Here is a 21,734-nt window from a genome sequence, read left to right as displayed (position 1 = left end):
TGACCAATTCCAGAACATAAATGAATTTCTAGGAATGTTTCTATTCCAGCCTTAGCTCTGCCTTACTGCTGCCATCAAATCTGATATTACCCATAAAATATGTGACTCAAAGAGCTGCGATGTCATCTTTGTGATCCCTACCAGAGCTGGGCTTCTTAGGAAAGTTATATTTCAGGAAACGCAATAAATTTTAAGTCATTCTTTGTCCAATGTTATGAAAGATAATAGAATCCAATCTATGTTCCCATCATAGTTCCACTTGAATAAGGAACTAGGTCTTGTTTGATGGGACTTGGGAAAGGAAAATGCATTCCTTTTGGCTGTGCATGTATTCAAAGGTTTACAAAATGAACACAAAAAGTTCCAAAGTTAATCCAAGACAACTTGAGGGTGTGTGAAAATGATATGTACACATAGCTCAAACACATCTCATGCCCAGTTTACATACATCTCATGTACAGTTTATGTACATCTCATACATAGTTCATACACGAATCATGCACAGCTCATAGACAGCTCATACACAACTCATACACAGTTTATGTACAGTTTATACAAAGCTCATGTACAGTTTATACATCACTCATACAAAGCTCATGCACAGCTCACAGACAGTTCATATACAACTCATGTACAGCTCATGTGTATCTCATGCATACCTTGTGTACAGTTCATATACAGCTCATACATATACACAGATTATGTGCATCGCATGCACAGCTCATACACAGCTCATGCGCAACTCACACACAGCTCATGTGCATCACACATACAGTGCAGTTCTTGTACACCCCTCATATACACGAGGCAGAATGAAGCCTCTTCATGGTGTGCACACTCATCTCTCTTTCCTCAGAGTGTCTGTGTCTACTGTTGCTCCTCTGCGCAGTTTCCGGGTCCATGTTCCCAGTCATGTTGTTTCTCATACACCATGGTGCACAACTTAGTACACATCTGCATTGCACCAATGAGCACCTCAAGGGCGGGGTGTGCCTTGGTCAGAGTTCTGCCAGAGGTGGGTTTAAGTTATTTAAAATGGATCACTAGGCCCCAGTCAATCATACTTCTGTAATGCCTTCCTGGACTCATACTTCTCCTTTCAGGTGGTGAATTACGGTATCGTAGAACTTGACTGTCATAAGATATGTGCACATTCAGAGGAATGCTAGGTACAGAGACCAGAACTTCATGTATAGGGAGGACCACAGGCAGCATCCTGTCTGTCTGTCATTGTGTTAAGATGAGGAGGAGGGTAACCAGATGGCAGAAAGTTCTCTAGAAGGACTGGGTACCACTCCGGTGAATGTGGAATCACTGGGCCTGCAGAGGCTTGCACTGATTTAAGAGTAAGATGCCATGTTTCTTCTTGATGGTCAGGAAGAGACGCGTACAGTTGTCTGCTGCCTTGCTGGACCATTGCAAAAACACACAGAGAAGATTAAAAAATAAGTTACCCTATTCTTATATATAAATGCTGCATTTCAGACCTTTTGAAGACACATTTATATTCCTGACAATCACCTAATGTGTTATAGGTTATAGGCATCATGGGCGCTGTAGTTATTGAATGGGCAAGTAATGAAGAATCCACTTAAACAAAATCAGAAAGCCTTAATAATTCTTGAGAAAGTCAAAGTACGGACAGGGTCATTTGATACATAGTAAAATATTTTTTCTTGTTAATTTCAGCAGTCACTTTATTGAACACCAAAAATCTAACCAACACTTTTATATGTCTTATTTCTAACCATATAATGAAGATTAGGTACCATACTCCATCCACAAAGTGGGGTGAAGTTCTGTCTAAACAGACACTCTGGAGAGTGGATAGAATCTGAATTTGAACTTTGAAGACAAACATGACAGGGCATGATTATGATGGTACTATGATGTCCTGCGGGGGTATTGTCCTATATGTTGTATGGTAAATAAACTTACCCTGGGAGAAGAGAGTCGGTTTTCTTTAATGGGGTGATACTAGGTATATTCAGCCACACTCCAGGGCAGACCCCATGATCAGGAATGATTAGGTAACACAAATTAGATTCCATGCTTTCATTTTAAAGACACAGAACGTGAAATTGAGTTGGGGGAGGGGAAAACCATGGTCAAAATACATAGTATGAAATTCTCAAAGAATAAATAAAAACATTTTAAAAATAAAAATATGTTAGCCTACAAACTAACCACGTACACATTTTCATTGTAAGTTGCTCATATGACCTTCTCTGGCTAACTAGCTATTAAAATATGACATTTATGTCTATTACAATAGAGCCTGGGAGACCATGTGTTCCCTTCTGATTGCAGTCCAGGAAAACTTCATTCCCTGGCTTAGGTTGTGCAGTTTAATTCTCTGCAGTCTGCAGAGGTAGCAAAATCCTAAATTTTAAAGCTGTGCAGATCAACAGCTTTCTGTAGGCAATTTAAATTTTGCATTCTGCATAGATAACCAAACGCCGCCTCGTGAGCGCGCTTCCTGGCTAGAGGCAGATCCAAGCACTCCCGTCCTAAGGAGGGGCTATTTTGAGCTCGGGCTGGCCATTTCATATTCACATATAGCAACTGGTGGCACCTAAAAATAATGAGCTTGGCCACCAGCTAAGAATCCTGTCCTATCGGGGCAACCGACAGGGAGCCCCAGTCAGATTCGGGATGCCTGTAAGGCACACACCCCCGCCTCACCGGTCAGCTCAGCAGAGTCTTCTGCATTTTGAAAGCGATTGAGAAGCCATTAGCAGGCAGGACTGGGAGGGAGAGCTGCACTGCAGCACCTCCACACTAGCGGAGGGCTGTGGCCATACGTGAGCACCAATTAGAGCGACCCTTCCCAGGATTGTGGCACTGGAGTACGTCAATCAAGGGCGCAGGGATAGCACGTGCATGCCGCGGCAGTGGCTCAAACCCACCCTGGGGGCTGCTCCGAACTCCAGCTGCTGAATGAAAATGAGTTTGATGCTATCTGTGGGAGCAGGAGCAGGAGCCCCTGCTCAGTAATGCATTCTGAGGTGCCCTGTTACCTGAGCAGGAACCCTAAATTATGCATTTCTTGGGGACAGCAGTTATAGCAGAAGAGAATGCTGAGACCCACGGCAGGATTCACCACGCCTGAGAAGGGACAATGTCTCACTATCAGTTTATCAAATGCTGTAAGTAGACTCGCTGACTTGTGTGTGTGTGTGTGTGTGTGTGTGTGTGTATGTTTGTCTTTTCAAGTGTTCTTTTAAACATATGCCAAAATTAAGGTTCCGGCGTGTGGCATCCATACGGGTGACACACGAATTGGTCACTGTGAAGGGTAGTTTACAGGCTGAGTTCCATTTCATTTCAGATTCTAAAATAGTTCTCTCTTTAAATGCTGTAGTGTGGAAAATCCTTAGGATGCTAGGCTGCATTTTAAAAAAGATATTTAAAAAAGGATACTGAAAACAGAGAAAGAAAAAATATACACCAATAAAAGTTGTTGAGGATTTCCACACTATTAAGATGTCTGGATAATGTTTGAACAACTTACTTGGCGAATGTGTGACTGAAGTCATTTGGTGATTTCTCTCACTGTCGAGCTGTGGTTTCCAGTGTTTCTCTCTTCCGCCTATCTTTGGGTTACCCTTGGCTGGGAAGTTTTGTCCTTGTGCTGTTCACCTTGCAGAAGCTGCGCCCCAGCTCTGCAGGGATGGTTGTAGGGTACAGAACAGTCAGCCAGCAGCTCTCCTTACGGGTTTAATGTTGGAATCCCAGCAGGGTGCTCTGAGCCAGACTCTGCTTGCACCTAAACGTCCTGATAGTGGCAAGGACTAAGAGGACGTTTTTAGAGCAAATCCGGCTTGCTGAGTAGAATTCTTTTCTTCTGAGCACTTCTGAAAACTTCTGCAGGTTCATATCATGACCTTAAAGTGACAGGTGACATTGCTGGAGGCCAGATTGCTAGTAAGACGACAGGTTTACCTACAAGGACGTGCCAATGTTAATTAAGCACCTTGTAGAAGGAATGTGGTTGAAATGGATCTTGCATTTTGCTTTAAAGGAGACTGAAATGAACGTTTGAGGAGAAAATAGTTGTCTTGCTCTTATCTTTGTTGGGCAATAGACAAGAGGGTGATAGCTCTTTATTATTAAAATAAATTGCCCCGCTCAGAAGCTCTGCTTCCAGAACCAAAAAAAAAAAAAAAAAAAAAAAAAAAAAAAAAAAAAAAAAAAAACCAAATGTACTGATCAGTCTGTAGATTTGGGGATTAACTTTAACTTTAACTGATAAAGGCTGTGACAGGGCCGCACATTTGAGAAGCACGGAGTAGTCTTTGTTTAACCCCTTAAGTGACTGGCCTGCTCACACACATTGTGCGTTACCCCTGGCTGGCTTCCAAACGGCAGCTCACATTTTGCTGCAGCAGCAAGGTACTGTCATGTTCCTCATGAGCCTCTGGAGAGGGAATTCCCACAACCGCCTGCATCACTTCACCAGGGAGCCTGGGCTCATTCCAGAAGATGAGCACACACCTGGTGGAGCGAGCGTAGCCAGCGGGCGTGGGCAGAAGCACAGGGGGATGGGATAGTGAGGGCTTGGGGGATGAGGAGGGACCTCGTGGTGGCCAGATGTTACAAGAGGCGCCCTCCTGCCTCCTCCTGCCTCCTTCTACCTCCTGCAAGTGTCCGATATGACTAGGATTTCGGACCCATGGAAGAGACATGACCCTAATGGGATGCTCTAGGCAAGCCTCATGACTGGTCACTGTGAGAGACCAAAGCAGATTTAATGAACGTAATGAATTAATAATAATGCTCATTAATGCAGATGTTACAAACGCTTGGGGAAAGCATTCCTGATGAATTTGCCAAAGTAATTAGGAAGTACTTACAGCTCACCTGTTTCCTGAGCCATTAGCTATGAAGGAGGACCGCCCTCCAGAGCCACCTCCATCACAGACTTCAGAAGCTGGGTTTTACTGTGGCAGAGGCAGCCAATGGCTGTTTCATAGCATAGAATTATGGATTTTTTTAAAGGATCTCTTGAGTGCAGGAGTTTAGCTTATTTTTATTTTATGCGCACTGGTGTTTTGCCTGCAGGTATGTCTGTGTGAGGCCATCTGATCCCCTGGAGTAGGAGTTACAGGCAGTTGTTAGCTGGCATGTGGGTGCTGGGAACTGAACCCAGGTCCTCTGGAAAGAGCAGTCACTGTTTTTCACAATCGAAACTTCTCTCCAGCCCAGAACTGTGGGTCTTAGTGGCATCTCAAGAAATGGCTAGAACAAGGAGAACCATGAGGAGGTTTTATTGACAAAGGACCTTCAGTGTCCCCAGGTCCCCTGGCTTTGTCCATCATTGTGACCTAATGCGCATACACTCTCTGTCTATACTCGCTCCTTCCCCTCCGTGCCCGTGTGAATTCCTCCACGCTCTGGCCCTGCTTTATCACCTCCAAAGCCAAGCAGTGGCACAGGAAGTGAGCAGATTCCTGGGCAGAGGAAGGAACTTTTGCCCGCCATACCTTAGTAGCTCAGGTGGGTCCCGTGAGACAGAGGAAGCCCATTGGGCAGTGTTGGGTGGCCAATAAGGAATGCTCAAGAAGACTCCTCAGTCGCCCAGGGAAGTACTCATTCCATGACAGATGGTATGCTCTGAAAAATGTCACCTCAGTCTAAAGGTGACCTGCTGTTTTTAGGAAACCGCTCATCCTTTTCAGTGCTGCAGATTGTGGGGCTGGAGAGACAGCTCAGGTTAAGAGTGTTTCTCACTCCTTCAGAGGACCAGGTTTGATTCCCAGTCCCCACATGGAGCTGTAACTCCAGCTCCTGGGGATCTGATGCCCTCTTCTGGCCTTGCAGGCACCTGCACTCACTTGCCCACAACCCCTCATAGATACAGACACAGAACAGAAATAAAGTCACTCTTAAGAAAACACAACAGCACTTCCAACAGTGGGTCTGTTTCTGCCATCAAAGAAAGAAGACTTCCCAGAAGTGCGAGCAGATATTCAGGGAGGTAAATAGTTTCAAATCTTTGCTCCACCCGTGTCCTTCTCTTTGGCACAAGCATGGGTCTCACTTTGCAAGCCTGATACAGCTTCTATAGTAATGTTTAAAACTAGAACAAAATTTTGTCGTGCACTTAGGGTCAGCAGGAAAGTTCCAGATGACCCCTCAGAGAAATGCTGGTATTGAGGGCACATCTGGTTAGAGCAGTGCTTCAGATGGATCTGTGCTGTGCCTGGGGGTAGGAGGTCGGGGGCAGGGAGTCATCGCCAGATTCAGGTGTCAGCAGGAAGGACAACTGGATCTGGGGAGCAGTGGCCCCCAGTTTTACTACAGCATGAGTAGCTAGCTAGACTTTTGCTTTCTCCTTAATAGATGGGAGCGGAAGCGTCCTATAAGCCTTGTGTGCCTTTACTGCCTGGCCTCTGGGACCAAGCCTGGCAGTCAGTCCCTGGCCTGTTTCTCTCCTGTTCAGTCATGCTCTGTGCATGGACTCAAGGCAGCACCGTCTTCAGTCAGAGGGAGGTTAGAGTTGTCCAGCGTGAATGTCTGCAGGCCACTGAGCCACCACAGCCACCAGGCCCCAGTTAAAACCGCCACTGTCCACATGGAACAAGGTCACTTTTCCGCCTTCCAGCCCCTGGGTCTCACAAATGACCCTCTACCAAGTGACTCCCCTGCTCTTCTCTCCACTGTATGTTCTGTTCACTGCCCAGGAACCTCTGAGCAAGTGATGCTACTGTTCTTTGTCTTACAGAGCCCTAGCCCGCTTGTCCTCACTGACCCCTAACCTGCTCCCCAAACCACACCAAGATCAGTACCTGAAGCCACTCAGCTCTCCCCGCCATTACCCTCTGCAGCACTTAGGTGTCAGATGACTGATATTGACTGTGACTTCCCCACCTGTCAGTCCTGAACAATGGAGGTGGAGCAGGGGTGGGCTGACCAGTAAAGGGTAGAGGAGTGAGCAGACTGATCGCATTCAGCTCTGGTCTAGCCTTGAACTCAGAGACCTGCCTGTCAAGACTTTCTCTTAAGTTACTTGGCCTCAGTTATTGGCTTCCTCAGTTACTGGCACATGGCCTTGACACTTTTCAAAATCCCTGTTCCCTTTATTCATTTTGAGGCATGAAATATCATGCTTTCTTAAATGTGCCTTCTACCTGGGCAACTCGTCTGTCACACACCTGTCTCCATTAGTGAATATATTTTTAATTCTTATACTTATTTTTATGTGCGTAGGTGTTTTCGTCTGCAATTATGTTTATACCTATCTAGTGCTTGCAGAGGCGCAGTAGTCTGGAGTTACAGACAGTTGTAAGCTACAGAGTGGGTGCTGGGAATAGAACCTGGGTCCTCTGGAAGATGAGCCAATGCTCTTAACCACTGAACCATCTCTCCGGCCCCCAACTCTTCTCTTTTTGGCAATCTTTAATGACTACCAAACTATAACTCTGCTTACTCTCATGGGTTTGGGTTTCTTTATGCCTTGTGGTATATATCCTTAAGTCTAATAATGAGCCTTCTACTTTTTTTTGAAGAACCCTTTATATTTACAGTTAAAATATTTTATAAAATTAAGATACACATAAAATAAGGAGCTAGGTTTGCTATTTATTGCACTTCTGTCTGCTCATTGATGATAGACTATCTTTGAAATCCCCCCTTTTATCCCACTTAAAATGGGATACCTAAGTATCTTTACATTTTGTTTCCCGTTAGTCACTCACCAGAGCTTGACAATAAATTGTGATATTTGAGAAACCAAACCCTCCCTATGAAGTCTCTTTACTTTCTTGTATACTCTGAAATGCTTACTTTACATTGAGTGTTAATAAAACTTTTGCCAACACAAAATGCACTCTATTGTTTTTCATTGTGTGTGTGCATGTACATGTGTGTGCATGTGTGTGTGCAGTGCATGTATGCGTGTGTATGTTTGCATGTGTGTGCATGTGCGTATGTATGTACATGTGGATGTGTGTGTTTGCGTGTGCATGTGTGTGCGCGTGTGTGTGCATGTGCATGTGTGCATATATATGTGTATGTGGTGTGGTTTACTGCTCTTCTGGCATTGAATTATTAAAGGCTGGCCATTGTGTCTGGAGGGATTGACACTATGTCCTCACCTGGCGACCACAGTTCTAGTGTGATGGACTCCTCTCTCTGTGTGTCGCTCTATCTTGGTGTCTCTCCTCTCCTTCTATTCCTCTCTCTGTTGAATGAAAGGTGTCTGCACTTGCAATGCCGTCTCACACTTAAGGACATGCACACAGCATTCTCTCTTAACTGAGATGTGTATATTTCATGATGTGTATATTTCATGATTTTTCTCATAACTCCTTTCTCTCTTCCATTCTTGACTCATTAATTCAAGACATCTCTACAGATAGTTCTATTATTTTTCTAAGCATGGGCATACAGCTAAGAACACACAATCTGACTGATGCCTCTGCTCCCTTGAAAGACTCAGGTCAGTGAGGTAAAGAATAAAAAGTAAAAACATATTGATTGTTACCAGCAGCAAAACCTGATGTTATAAAATAATTTATGGAAATGACCAGTGACCAGAGCCTAGAATTGGGGTACAAAGATATTTTAAACAGGCCATAAGGAAATTCTCTTAGGAAGTATTTTTTCTTTTTCTCATGTTACAGCATATAAAATTGTATGAGTAGTGAATTTTGTTCTCATAATTTAAGGATGTTTTTAAAATCCTCATTTATCACTTAAATGATGCCCCAGTCATCCATTATCACATTGTTCAGTCTCTATATGTTGGAGTATTTCGTATAGATTTTCTGTTTCTGACATAACATTATTACATTGTGATTTGATCAGATACCAGACATTATTTCATGCTTTTCATGTATTGACTTATGGCCTACAATGTGATTTTAAAGAAAATTTCATAGAGGGCTGAGAAAATGTGTGTGCAGCAGCAGTTGGTCAAATGTCCAATAGGTTTGCATTCCAAGCATCTGATCTATCATTGGAGGAATGAACTCTGAAGCTTCTGTCTTAGGTAGGGTTTCTATGGCTATGAATAGACACCATGATCACAGCAACTCTTATAAGGAAGACATTTAATTAGGGCTGGATTACAGTTTCAGAGGTTCAGCCCATTATCCTCATGACAGGAAGCATGGTAGCATGCAGGCAGATGTGGTGCTGGCTACATCTTACATCTTGACTTGGAGGCAACAGGAAGTTGACTGATATAGTGGATGGTATCCTGAGCATAGGAAACCTCAAAGCCCACCCCTACAGTGACACACTTGCTCTAACAAGGCCATACCTACTCCAACACCTCTTAATACTGCCACTCCCTATGAGCTGATGGGGCCCAATTATGTTCAAGCTATCACAGCCTTCCTGTTAGATATTTTTTTAAACTTGGATGACCCATGTACTGATGAACATGGGGTATTGACGTGACCCATTGCTGTTGTGTTTAGAACCATCAGGCCATTATGACAAGTAGTGTTTGTCTCATGAAACTGTTCAAAGTTAATGACACATGTCTGTCTTGTGTATCTTCATTTCATTAATATGTAAGAATCATCTTTGTCTCTCCTGACTAGCTTTAGTGTGATGTGTGCTTTGTCCCACATGAGTGTAACTACTCCTGCTCACTCCCAGACCCCATGTAGCTAGAATGTCATGTCCCACTGCTTCACTTTCATGTGTCTCTGTGTCTGTATCAGGACGGTAAGTTTCTTGCAGCAGCAAATAGTTGAACATTGCCTTTTTAATCCATTCAGCCAGTCTACTTATTTTCACTGGAGGAGTGAGATGGTTTACATTTGAGGCTTTGCAGTGGTTTACATGAGATATGTTTACATATGTGGTTTTGTGATGGTTTAAATGAGATGTGCCCCCATAGTCTCAGTCATTTGGATATTTGGTCCCAGTTAATGATGCTGTCTCTGTGTTGTCTTTCTGGAGACAATGTGTCCCTGGAGTTGGGCTTTGAGGCTTCAAAACCACACACCAGACACTTCCAGTTCACCCTCTTTGCTTCCCATTTGAAGTTTTAAGATGTGAGTTCTCAGATGGTTGCTCCAGCCACCATGCCTAACTACGCTCAGCCCTGGTGATGATGGACTTCTATCGCTCTGGAACCAGAACCCCAGAGAAAGCCTTTCTTCTCTGTAAGTTTCCTTGGTCACAGTGTTTAATCAGAGCAATATAAAAGTGACTAATACAGGCTTACTTTTGAAGGTATGTACTAATTTCTCTGTCTGAGAGGTGTGCTAGACTAGTTGGCCAAAAATGTCTGATTCTCAGGTATCTTTCCCTCTCTCTTTTATTTTGTGTGTGTGTGTGTGTGTGTGTGTGTGTGTGTGTGTGTGTGTGTGTTCTTTTGGTGGGTGTTGAGCCTTCCTGAGTTTGCACTTGTGTGTGTGTCTCCCTTCATGTTACATGGGTCTTTACATCTCCTCTGTAGTTCTCTGTTCGCGATCATAGACTTCTTTAGTTTGCTTTTATCATGATGAATCTCCTTCATATTTATTCTCCCATTCAAAGGATAATTTTGATGAATTTAGTCATTCTTTTATCCAATATTTTGTTTCAGGGTCTGACTATCAGTCCCTGGCCTTCCATCCTTCAGTATTTTTGCTGAGGTGTCTGCTACTGTTCTGGTGGGGTTCCCTTCTGATGCTGCTCTGGTGGGGTTCCCTTCTGTTGTTGTTCTGGTGGGGTCCCCTTCATAAGGAACTCTTGTGCTTTACTCTTGAAATATCCAGTATTATTTCTTTGTTATTTAATTTTAACACTTTAATTACAATATAACACAGACAAGGTTCTTTTTTGTCCAGTCTGTTGGGTTCTCAAATCCTCCTATGCAGAGACAATTGCGTCTTTCCCAGATATAAGAAGGTTTCTGCAGTAATCTATTGAGTAGGTTTCTATGCCTTTGTGCTACATGTTGGCTTCTTCTTCTACATCACAGGTTCATAGATTTGGTCTTTTAGCCATGAATCATAACTATTTTATTACATTTCCTTTATTACCGTCTAAACGTAATATTACCTTAACTATGTCTTCAATACCTTAAGTTTTTTTTCTCATTTGGTTTGCTTTATTGACAAAGCTTTTGTTGAGGTTTTCATTTGATCTGTTGATTCATGTCTAGGATTTCCATGAGTTTCATGTGTTAGGGTCTCTATCCACTGAATGTCTCTCTAGGTTATAAAGTGTCTCTTCCAAGTCTTGAGTGACTTACTTATTTTATTAGTGGGCTGATTGGAACCCTCTGTGAGATCATTTATAATAAGAATTGCTCTTATAAATTCTTACCGGGAATTTTAATCATATCAATGTCTTTAGGTTTCTCTATTGAATAGTTAAGAACTCTTGGATGGGCCACTTCTGTAGTCTACCACACTATTGCATTCTATGTTGTGAGCATTTTCTGGGATTAATATTTACTTACAGCTTTGTATGGTGGTATTTCTAGTGAGCTGCCTTCTTTTGGGGAGGTCTGTTACCTATAACCTCTCAGAGGGCTGAATGTGAATTGGTCCAACAGTAACAACGTCAAATCAAACCTAACACAGTGACACGGTAGCAAGCAATCAAAGACAATTGCCACACAACTAGTCCTGTACAGCACAGTAAGAACAGCGTGGAAGAGACTGCAAAACTCAAAGTGACAAATGGAAGAAGGTTAATTAAAGTAGAATAGTAAAATAAAATGGGGCAGTAGAAAAATGGAAAATAGCAGGAAGTAAATTCAATAAAAGAACAAGAAGAAATAATGAAATAAAGTAAGAACAGAAAAAAAAGCAAGAGATAAAAATTACTTATTGAAAGAGTAAGACAAAATAAATAGCGCTGTAACAAATAAAACCAAAAGATAAAAAAGTATATGAAAATGACAATAATATAAAGGAGAAAGACTGGAGAAATTTCTTCCTGCCTTTAGTATTTGTGTTTTCCAAGTCTAGGGACAGGATACAAACTGTAGGTAGAGTCTGTGGTAGTTTCTCTCTGTTCCCAGTGCACACACTCCTGCGCTGAGCCTGGGAATTCCATGTCTGTCTATTAGGAGTGTCTGCGTGTCTCAATAGTTCCATAAACTGAGCCATGCAGGTTCCCATTCACTTCAGAAGACCCTCTGTTGGCTAATGGAATGTCTTCTGAGTGCACTGGAGAACTGGGGGTGCAAACAGAACAGAATTCTGCACTGCAGAGCTGGGGGGTGCAAACAGAACAGAATTCTGCACTGCAGAGCTGGGGGGTGCAAACAGAACAGAATTCTGCAGCAGAGCTGGAGAACCCAGGGAACCAGTCCCTCTGCCCACAGCTCCCAGTGTTTTCATACCCAGCCCACCAAGGCCACCCATTGGGAGGGAGGACGCTAGGCCACCTGAGTGATTCCCCATGACCCTCCAGATGTGATTCGGAGCTTTGTCTGGCCCAAAAGCAAACCAGGCACAATAGGGATGCCATCTCCAGAGGTAGAATGACTACTGCCCATGATCTCAAGACTCTCTTCTCTGCAGCAATTTCACAGGTAATCTCTTACCACAGAAGGTAGCCCCCACCTGTGTACTGCCCACTGAGAATCCCCCTATATCAGTCACCTCGAGGGTCTGCCTCTGTCTCTTCATCCTTACCACCACACAATGCCTTTCCCTTCCCAGATTGTGTGATGCAGACCCCCACCAGGATCCCTGTCATGCTAGCCTCTTGATTTTGAATTCCCAGAAAAACCCAGTGCCAAACACTAGACACCCTCTCAAAAGGGCACCTTGCTACACCAGTCTGAACGGTGATGAGTTGAGAATGTGTTATTCCCTAGTGCCGGCCTAACAAGCAGGAGCCGTTTTGACAAGATCATGACTCGGTTTAAGACTGGGGAGAGCTCTGGATTTTCCCTAGGAACCCCAATCTCTTGTCACTGGGACTGCACCTTGTAGTTGTAGCTTCTGTCTCCCCAGGGGTTGGAGATGTGGATCATCTCATCCTCTTCCTCTACGTTCCTGTCTGGTTCCCAGTGCTTCTTCCTGTCCTCTCTCTTCTCCTCTTTTGATTGCTCACTCTCTTTATGTCCCATTATTAGGACTCCCTAGGAAGTGACAGAATGGAGTGAGGGAGTCAGAAACATGAGCTCTCAGGACAGCCTGCAGAGTAGATAGACCAACAAGCAAACTGCCTGGAGGGCTGCAGTGAGCAAACTGCCTGGAAGCTGCAGTGAGCATGCTCTAAACATTAGCGGAGACATCCTCACCTCCAGGATTTAAGGGTTGTGTTTTAACGTTTTAATTTTTTCCAAAGTGATAGATGACGAAATACTTCTTATTTCTGTGTTTTTATCCACTCAAGATGATTGCACAGGGAGCTCACTTTACCTCCAGTGTTCTTCTTTAGAAAGTCATCCCTTCATATTTTTTGCCTCCTAGTTACTGCACGCCAGTCTCCACACCGTGCTATACTGAAGCATTGAGCCCTTCTTCTCTTTATTTATGTCCAATTACCTACATAGTAGCCTAATACCCTGGTCCTCCTTCTCCAAAATGCAGCACGATGCCTCTGCTCCCGCAGGCTGCCACTCAGTCTCTCCTCTCACAGGTGGGGTTTCTCAGTGCCGCATGCTCTCCCCTTTACAGGCTATTCCGCTATGCACAACGTTTATATGTATATATGAATTTCCATTCCTCAAGGGATTCGCTCTCTAGAAGTTATGACATGTAGTCACGAGTAGGCTTTTGCAGAAAACGGCTGTAGATTCAGCGGATGTTGAAAAGGCACGCGCAAATGGCTTGCCTTCCTATGAGGAAGCGCTGTTCACAGGGAGGCACCAGTTCTGCAGGGAGGGAAGAGAGCTGGAGACGAGTCAGCCTCCCGGGAGGCAGCGAGAAGGCACACAAGGTTGAGTAGATCTTCAGGAAGTTCCTGAAGGGGAAGCTGGTGAGAACAGAAGTCGTTTAGGAAGCTGTGAACACTTGGAGCATTCAAAGAATGAGCAGAGGCGCCTTCATGGGCTGCGCAGGCACGGACAAACTCCGCCTACGGGGGGCGTGGCTCAAGCACACGAGAAAGGGCGGGGCCAGTGGGCTGAGTTTCCAGTTCGCTCATTCCTGAGTGTGAGGAATGCAGTAATCCCTGTGTCAGAGCTGCCTGCTAGTCCTGGAGAGTTGGAATTGAGAGGGAAAAAGCAGGAAGCTGTCCTAGTGATAGCTTCAATCAGGATGGCAATTTTAGGATGCTAAGGCGTGCCTGACGAAAGCACTGGTTTCACAGTTGAAATCTGAAAACGAAACTTATGCCCTGGCAATGCCGAAGCATACATGAGCAGCCCATATATTGCGGTACTTTTGAACTTGTTCATAATTGGGTTTCTTGGTCTATGTTGATAAGGACAACTGACCAAGTCTCTTCTTTAAAGGGGTGCAAGATCTCATTACAGATGGTTGTGAGCCATCTAGTTACTGGGAATTGAACTCAGGACCTTTGGAAGAGCAGTCAGTGCTTTTAACCACTGAGCCGTCTCTACAGCCCTGGTTTCACAGTTGGGTTAACTGAATTTAGTGTCCTGATAGAAGCAGAAGTTTTGCACTTTTGCTCTTTTTACCTGTTCTCTTGGGGTGAGTTATTCATCTCCCAGATTTCTGTGGGTGAATTCCAGAAAATGCCTAAAGTTGTGCCATCTGGTCCCAGCAGAGCTTTCAACACGTCAGATTCAACAATTTGGAATGTCCCAGTTGAGGCTTTGCCTCCCTCCTTCCATAAAATCTCAGTCAGGAAAGGTTGAGAACCCTGCAACCAAGGAGGACTCTTCCTGGGCACAGCAGGAACTCTGAGACTCTCCCAACAATACAGATGGGAAGTGCCCTGAGGAGATGGCTCAGTGTGGAAGCACACTTGGTGCATAAGCCTGGCAGCTGAAGGCCCATCCCTGGAACCCTTAGTAGGAGGAGAGGACAGATTTCCCAAAAAGCTGTTCTCTGACCTCTTCACGTATTCAGTGGTGTGTGCACACACCACACACACAAACACAGACATATGCATAATGTAGAAAATGATATGCATGATGTAGTGATGATGATGATGATGATGATATAATAAAAGAAGAAGGAGATCAAGAAAAGGAAGAAGCAGAACTATCAGAGATTCTGTGTGGAGAGATTATCCTTGAAAAGCACTGGAAGAGAACAGCAGCGGAGCCCATAAAGCTGCCTGAATGGATCCTGGGATCACTAACACCCTTGAGAAGGAAGAAGAGTAGATGAATCTGAAAGAGAATTGGAACCAATCAGAGGAGGTGTTGGGGCAGATTTGGACGTTGAGGAGGCTGAAGGGAAGGGAGTCCTAACATGCAACTGTGTGTGGTTGTGTTTGTAAGCGTCAGGTGGGAATGTGGTGAGGGCACAGACTCAGCACAGACTGATGGAGTTCGAGGAGAGCTGCCTAGATGTCACTGTGCACAGTGTGACACACACACAGCCTTGAACTAAGCTAAAGCTCAGGGGGGGGGGATGTCTGTGACAGAGATGCGGGAGTTATTAGCATGCTGTTGACAACTAAGATGAGGAAGGAGAGGGAGCAGCAGCCAGAGGACAGCTGGTTCAGGGCAGGGGCGAGGGAGGGTAGTCAGGAAGAACTATCCACAGAGGATTTGAGAGGCCTTCAATCAGGAATGTAGAAGACACAGTGCCAGGCAGCAGCTTGTGCAGAGGTGACAGGATTATGCATGAGGAACATGATTGGGAACTTTCCACAAGGACCTCATTCATGACCTGGACATCCAGAAGAGCCAATAGAGAAAGGGGAGGTCAAGTTGAAATGCAGTGACTTCAGCCATCAAAGGGCCAGAGTGAGTCTACGGAGCTTATGTTCTGACTGCCCGTGAACTGACTACTTACTAAGAGGTCTCACAGGGGTAACTGGAGAAGAATTGAGTGCTTAAAGCATCTATTGTTAAGGCAGGGAGTATAGTTTAGGGGTGATCACTAGCAACAGTGGATCACAGTGTGCTGAGAATCTCTCCCTTGGCTTTGAGCTCAGAGATCCATCTCTCTCGTTGTATATCTGGAGCCACGCACATTCCGCTCAATAACCACGGGGTAGTGAAAGAAAAACCATGGAAGGTTTGTGTCTGTGCGGTACTTCATTTTTCTGGTGGAGTCTTCCATTTGATTGTACAGTTAAGATGATCCTAACCAGCACCCCAGCAATGCCATCACCCCAGCAACAACTGCAAGTAAAATGGGGCTCAGCGGTCCCTGACATCGAGGAAAGCTTTGCACTCACTGTTATGACTGACAAGGCTGGAGTAGAACCTATTTCCTAAGGTTTCTAGCAGGATAATCCTGTGAGAACAGCCATTGGTGAATACTGGAGGTTCCAACCAGAGGATATTTGCTCATTGCTTTCTAAAGAAAGGAATGCTTTATGAAATTGTGAGTTACACTTACCGAATTCACCAACCAAGGAACTTTTAACTCTATTGTGTATTCGGGATGCTTCCCTCTGGTCATGTGGGAAAGGTTGAGGGATAAGTCATCTCCAGGGATAGTTACCGCTAAGACATCTAACTAGAAGTTCTCTCTCCTTTATATGAAGATAACAAGCACAAGAGAAATACCATGGTACACTTGCATGTGTCAGTGGTGCACACGAACTGCTGTCCTGATTCGTTTAGTTTTTCCTCAAAGGTCTTTTGCTGCAAGTAAGGGGCTTGAGAAAAATAATTAAAGGCAAGAAGCTTGTGTCCTGTAAATCAGGGAGATTAAGAGCCTTGAATTATTTATTTTCTAGAAATGAGCAATGACAGGAGAGGTGGATACAAACGAATGAGTGGTTTGTGGAGTCAATTGGCCATTCTTCTTCATTTCAGCAAGAGTGGCAGGAGAGGAAGTCGCGAATTGAACAAGCTAGCAGCAAATGCAAAATTAATGACAGACGTGCCTCGTGGTGCCTCATTCAAGGATGCGAAATACATCCTTTCTCTGACTTTTTATTGAAGGGCTTGGAGTCATTCTGAGTAGGAGTTGTCCCTCAAACTTGAGGTCCATTATTTACTGCCAAAGCCACCACCTATTCATTCCAGCTTTCGGGGGCTCTACGGAAGCCTACATATGACACTTGTGAGCTGAATCAGACAGAGCTGCTTGTTGTTTCACTTGCTCTGTTCTTGGGGGATATGGAGCGGGTCTTAGTCACGTGACAGTCACCTCTTACACAGAAGGTATCATAGGTAATCGTCCCCGAGAAACTGGTGTAAACTCTACTTAGAAAACATGGCCTGGTTCCCCTGCTGGTGGGAATGCAATTACAGATGCAGTCACGCAGCCAGGGTGCGGGTGGAGACAGCAAGCCCTCCGAAATCACTTTTGGTGACTTTTATTGTCCCTGTTGGAGACTTTGGGACTAGCCCCAAGTCAGTTTCCAGTTTCTTTTCCCCCTGGTGTCTCATTTATCTCATCTCAATTGGGGTATGTTTCACAGACACTCCCTTTTCCTTAGTTGTAGAGACTTAGTTAAACTTAAACCAATGTGAATGCTGAACTTTGCTTATCGGGGCCTCTTAAGATAGATTTGGACGTGTGAGTCAGTTAGCGTGTGGGTGAACAGATGTACGAACGATGCATGGCCACACCCAGATGTGTTCTCTGCTATACTTGTGACTGGAAACGGGTAGCCCGTGCCTTCGCAGAGTCCATGGCCAGCAGGTGTGGGGTCAGGGGAGCGAAGACTATGGCCTGATGCGCTCCTTTAATGCTTGGGAGATGGTCCTGCAGGTAAAGCGCTTGTCATCCAGATGAAGTAGTGTGCGTCTGTAATCTTGGTGCTCTTACAGAGAGATCAGAGCTAGAGAGAAAACCGCTGGACGTCCATAGGAAGGCTAGACTGGCATACTTAGGGTAAATGATAACAGACCTGGTCTTAAACAAGGTGGAAGGTGGGGACTGGCACCCGAAGTTGTCCTCTGATTTCCATATGGCTTTCTTGACACATCCATGCCCACAGTGACACCCACACATACAAACATACATATGTATGCACACGTATAATACATACAAGAAGAAAAGAAAAGATGCAGCATCCTCTTAGTGATTAGAGCATAGTTACAGAGATCTTTGCTTCACACAAGTTTTCAGACACACTCAGAAGACAGAAATGTTAAATGCAAGGATTGAGTTCCATGGGTTCAAAAGGCCTAAGGAGGGCCAGGCTTAGCACTGTGCTCTGGGAGCTGGCTCCGAGTTCTCAGGGTCTGAGTAGGTGATGTTAGCACGTGGCAGCATGGTGAACACAGTTCACTGACTTCTCTTCCACTCCCCTTTTCATACGCATGTGAGTCTCAGTCCTGCGATTACACCTTCGTAAGCAGGGACTTTGACTTTCCAGGCCTTAGTTTATAGCCAAGAGCACAGAAGGCAATTCTGTCAATAGTTGCCTTAATAGCAGTTGATTGATTGGGGGTTATTTGGCATCCTGTCTTATGGAAAATACATATTGAACAGGAAATAAGAAACTAGTAGAAACCTGAAAGTGTCATTTAAAACTGACTAATGTAATGCATATGTCATATTCTATATAATTTTATCTTTAGTGATTCTGTGAGATGTGTGTCCATGGCAACAGGAAAAGAGAGGCTCTTGGGTGAAGGCTGCCAAGCCTCACCACCTGAGTTTGATCCCTGGAACTGACGCGATAGAAGGAGAGAACCAACTGCCACAGGCTTTCCTCTGACCACCACACAATAAATAAACAACAAATAAACACCACAAACACTGATTAAAACATGTAATTTTAAAGAGAGAGAGGGAGGGAGCTGGAGAGATGGCCCAGTGGTTGAGAGCATTGGCTGCTTTTTAGGATTCAGTTGGTATCCTAGCACCACATGGTAGCTCACAACTGTAACTCCAGTTTCAGGGGTTCTGATTCCTTCTTCTGGCTTTTGTGGGCACTGCATACATGTGCTGCAATACATACATGCATACATACATACATGCATGCAGGCAGGCAGGCAGGCACGCAGAACAAATAATATATAAAAATAGATAAATCTTCTGAGTGTGACTGTGACCAGATGTCGTTGAAGGGTGTGCCCCGGGACGTCACTAGATTGTCTTCTGCATGAGCCACTTCTGTCCATCAATAGAAAGTCATACCTAGAGGCTTAAATACAGAACAGAATTACTGGCTCTCTGCTCTGGAAAACACCCTGGATTCCTGGAAAGTCTAACACTGAGTTATTTTGCCTTCAGGTACTGCAAGTGCTAGTAATCTGAAACCGTAACTTTAGAACTGTTCTTTTTCCTTCTCTGCCTCTCCCTGTATCTCAGAAGACATGGGCTTTGGCATCAAATGTCTTTGTCCAAGTGGGGTGATCTTAAGGCAAGATGTGCTCGTAAAATAAGTCTTCCAAATGTTATTTTCATCGGACAGACCCCAGAGAAGGGTCCTGTCTGAACTAGGACAACTGCCTAGAGGACTAGTCCTGGCCTCTGCTCAGTGTTGAGCAGGACTCAGCTGACATCAGTTCTCAGTCCTGACCGGCAGATGCACGGGGCAAGCTTCCTGCTGGTTAGAACTAGAACCACAGGGAGTGACAGTACAAAGGAGCGTCCCGAGGGAGGCAGAGTGTCAGGAAAGGTGACAGGCTGTTCTATGTCAGAGGCAAATGGCTCGTCCCGCGTTGTGAATAGGAAGCAGGTAGAAGGTGTGTTCTAGCGTGCTAGTATGAACGGGCACAAGTTCACGGAGACCTTCAGTGGGCAGGATGGGCGGTAGAGGGTAAGCTTTTAAATCTGCACCGCCCTTCCCCACCACACTATTATCCTGTGTTAGTGTGAAGATAAACTGGTGTTTTACACAAGCCGGCCTGGGGGAGTGGGGGGCTGGGAGACGAGGAACGCGGTGTGTAATGAGTGCGCTCCGAGATAACCAGTGCCCTCGTGCGGGGCGCACAAACGCTGCCCCTCACCTCTGCCCTTCTTCTGCTCTTGGTTTGCAAACTGAGCTTGAAGACTTTCTTCATGGGAAAGTTCCTACAAATGGATGTGAGTAGCCGTGGGAATCATTTCAACTTCGAAGTCTCTGCCCATTCTGACGAATACGAATTATAATTCTATATTATCCTAATATACTTATACTAGAGCAAGACTGAGTAAGCATCAGGAATTATAATTAAATGTGATTTATAATGTTGTCTCAGTCCACTTTAGGGAAAGAAACATTTTATATCAAAATAGTATTTAAATATTTATTTTCAAGATTAAGAAACATGATGAAATAGTCACACTGTTTTACTTATAACTGTGAGATTGATACGTTTGAACATATAGTTTTGAGTTATAATGGAGGGCCTTGAAGAGGAAGGAGTAGAGACCCATGGTCTTTGGTGTAGCATTTGAAACATGCCTTTGTTCACACCGGATATTTCTTTAGGGCTCATAAAAATATCTTGTTCTGAAAGATCAGGGGATGCTGACGCTGAGGCCCTGTACCAGGACAGCCTGGGGACTGAGAAGTTCGCTTAGTAAATACCTTGTCTGGTAGGAACAGGAGCTGAGTCTGAACTGGAGTTGAGGATGTTGATGAAGGAAACATTATATTCAAGTAGATTCAGAGTTCAGGGTTATTTGGTATTTGGGACTCAAACAAACATCCTGGAGACAGAGAGTCTAAATTTTTTTCATTGCATAAGAATCCAAAGAAAATCATCAGGAGCTGCAACATCAAGAAGCCAGGAGTTCATGTCTCTTGGATACCGTCTCAACTACAAAGCCCCATCTACTCTGCAGAATGAAAGTTCCCATCTCCCAATCTTGACAGCCAGTTGTCCGATCTGGGGATTTACCATATCAGGAGCCTCGAGAGCCACAGTATGGCCTGCCCTGAGCAACTGACAGGAGGAGGCTCTGACCTTCCAGGGCTGGACTTCTCCAGAGGAGGCCTTTCACAGAGAGCGTCTGAGGAGATGGAGTCTCTGTTGGCTCTTCAACTTGCATCTTGCCATCGGCTCCTTCTTGTGTGATTATTTGTAGGAGTAGAGAGGAGACATTTCCGAGTGACTGTCCCAACCAGCTCATGGGTGACACCCACCGGTGGGGCTGCAGATCATTGGGCTGGGTGGAGCAGGCTTGACCCTGACTGCTCTGGCTGACCATCATGCTTTGTGGCAGGCAAGTCTTTGTGCAGAGCTTTGGCCGGGGGAAGTCACTGTGGGGACATCTGAGCACAGGACAAAGTGCCCAGGACAACCCCAGCAAAGTTAGTTCCCTTGGGAAACAATATTCAGGCTTTTGCCACCCAGAAACAAAGGCCAGAATGTAAAATATTTTCAGGGCGTACCATCCGACTGTATGTCAAGACCAAGTAATCAGTTACTAAAGAAATATTCTCAGAGCAAAGCAGGTGCGGAAATATAGATCGCACGGTAAATTTATGCATATTTGTTTCGTTTTCATTTCTGTTTAAAACGAGAAAGCCTTTATCAGATTCCTTTACTGGACTAGGTGGAAATAATTGGATGGGAGCCCAAGAAATATCCGCTGGGTGCATAAATTTATAATAAATTTATAATAAATTTGAAGCTGAAAGAAATTTGAAAAAACAGTGAGTTGTAAAATGTCATTGATTTTCTTCAGCTTAATTCAAGCCCTTAAAGTTTATTTAAATATTTCATGTCTCCAACTTTCAGAAAAGAATTAGAGAGAGAGGCTGTGGGCCTCGATCTCCAGACCTGCTCAGAGCTCCTCAGATCACAATGTGCACATCTTGCTGAAAAGTAATTTTTATTT

At 44.5% G+C, this 21,734-nt stretch overlaps 1 protein-coding gene across 1 annotated transcript in view; it reads left to right on the top strand.

Moving 5' to 3' along the window:
- Positions 1–2,618: 2,618 nt before the first annotated feature.
- The window catches only part of Myo16 (myosin XVI), a 351,974-nt gene continuing 332,858 nt past the window's right edge, over positions 2,619–21,734 (top strand). The window contains exon 1 of the mRNA XM_038326520.1: positions 2,619–3,149. Coding sequence (XP_038182448.1) covers positions 3,122–3,149 — 28 coding nt within the window. The 5' untranslated portion in view covers positions 2,619–3,121. The remainder of the gene's footprint in view (positions 3,150–21,734) is intronic.

Source organism: Arvicola amphibius, chromosome 4 (genome assembly GCF_903992535.2).
Source record: "Arvicola amphibius chromosome 4, mArvAmp1.2, whole genome shotgun sequence".
In the NCBI taxonomy this organism is placed as follows: domain Eukaryota; kingdom Metazoa; phylum Chordata; class Mammalia; order Rodentia; family Cricetidae; genus Arvicola; species Arvicola amphibius.
The sequence above is the reverse complement of the archived record's forward strand: the minus strand, read 5'-3'. Positions and strand labels throughout refer to the sequence as shown.